The sequence below is a fragment of the Aphanomyces invadans genome (assembly GCF_000520115.1).
Source record: "Aphanomyces invadans strain NJM9701 unplaced genomic scaffold supercont1.53, whole genome shotgun sequence".
NCBI classification, from domain to species: Eukaryota; Oomycota; class Saprolegniomycetes; order Saprolegniales; family Verrucalvaceae; genus Aphanomyces; species Aphanomyces invadans.
Window position 1 is genome coordinate 140945 of NW_008580198.1, and position 1627 is coordinate 142571.

The 1627-nt window shown below is 60.2% G+C and overlaps 1 protein-coding gene across 1 annotated transcript; it reads left to right on the top strand.

The window, feature by feature from the left end:
- Window positions 1-76: 76 nt before the first annotated feature.
- H310_13547 (hypothetical protein) lies at window positions 77-1090 on the top strand (the record flags this gene model as incomplete). The annotated part of the gene is made up of 1 exon (XM_008881096.1): window positions 77-1090. One exon carries the CDS (start codon window positions 77-79, stop codon window positions 1088-1090), a length of 1014 nt encoding a protein of 337 aa, XP_008879318.1.
- Between the last annotated feature and the right edge of the window lie 537 nt (window positions 1091-1627).

Here is a 1627-nt window from a genome sequence, read left to right on the forward strand (position 1 = left end):
ATCCGAGTTTGGCTGGTACGATCCGTCGGGAGGATCACTCACACCCAAGGATTACCAAGGCCACGGTTCCCATACCATGGGAACGATTGCGGGGCAGACGAATGGCATCGGCGTCGCGCCGGACGTCCAGTGGATCGCTTGTGTGGGTTGCACCAGCACCACTTGTCCCCAATCGGCGCTGACAGCGTGCGCACAATGGATGCTTTGTCCGACGAACTCGGCAGGGGTGCAGGACTGCACCAAGGCCCCCCGCGTGATCAATAACTCGTGGGGGTCGACCGATGGGACGGCGACGTGGTTTCAGCCACAAATCTCCGCGTGGCGTGCTGCAGGCATCATTCCCGTCTTTTCCAACGGGAACAGCGGCAGCACTTGCGGCACTGTCGGGAGCCCTGGCATGTCTGCGGACGTGATTGGGGTCGGTGCCACGGACGCCGCGGACGGTCTCGCGTCCTTTAGCTCCCGTGGCCCGACGTATGACAGTCGGATCAAGCCGGATGTGTCGGCCCCAGGGGTCAGTATTCAGTCGATCGACTATTTATCGGACACCGGGTACGTTCTCAAGTCTGGCACGTCGATGGCCGCGCCGCACGTCACGGGCGCCGTGGCCCTCTACTTGTCAGCGAACCCCGGTGCTTCGTACGCCCAAGTGTATGCAGCCTTGACGGGCAACACCGACAAAGGATCGTTGACTGTTGCCAACCAAAATTGTGGCGGCGTGTCGGATTCCCAGTACCCAAACAACAATTACGGCTACGGTCGCCTTAACATTGATCGAGCCCTCACTGCCCCGACCCCTGCGCCGACCCCAGCACCGACCCCAGCACCTACTCCTGCGCCGACCCCAGCACCTACACCTGCCCCAACCCCAGCACCTACACCTGCGCCGACCCCAGCACCTACACCTGCCCCAACCCCAGCGCCGACCCCAGCACCGACCCCAGCACCTACACCTGCCCCGACCCCTGCACCCACTCGGTCGCCCACACCTGCGCCGACCCCAGCGCCTACACCTGCCCCAACTCCTGCGCCAACCCCGTCGCCCACTCCAGTTCGGAAAACGACTACCACGAAACGACCAAAGAATTAAAATGGATTGCATACGTATCCTGCATGCGTCTATCCATTGGAATCCATGTCGATGCATCTCTCGTCATCAGCATTTCGATCTGCAAGGAAAGAGATATGCTTGTCAAGCGACGTTGCTCTGGCCAAAATCGCCCCCACACATCAGCACCGGTCGGGATTTCGTGGTAAGGTTAAACTGAGGTTTGTCTCGACATGTCGTGATGCGCATGTGGGGCCACCGACGTCGCCACGTTTGGAGCGGGTGGCCATTCGATGTACCGCGGGGACAATTTCAGGTTGTTATGTCGGTATTGTGTGGTGCATCGTCGTTTGCAGTCGCAACGCATGCATAGGGAGAGCTGCCTGCCACGATTGGCGTGCGTTCCATGACAAGACAAGCAGGGGGGGACGAGATGGTCCCGAATACGACGCCAAAAGTGCACCCAGTAGGAGCGAGGGGGCAAGCGCATCCTCTCGACTGCATCTCCCTGTCACAAGAGGATAGCAGCACCGTCGTTCGTGAAGTACGACATCGTGAATGTTGGCGTCAACGCACGCA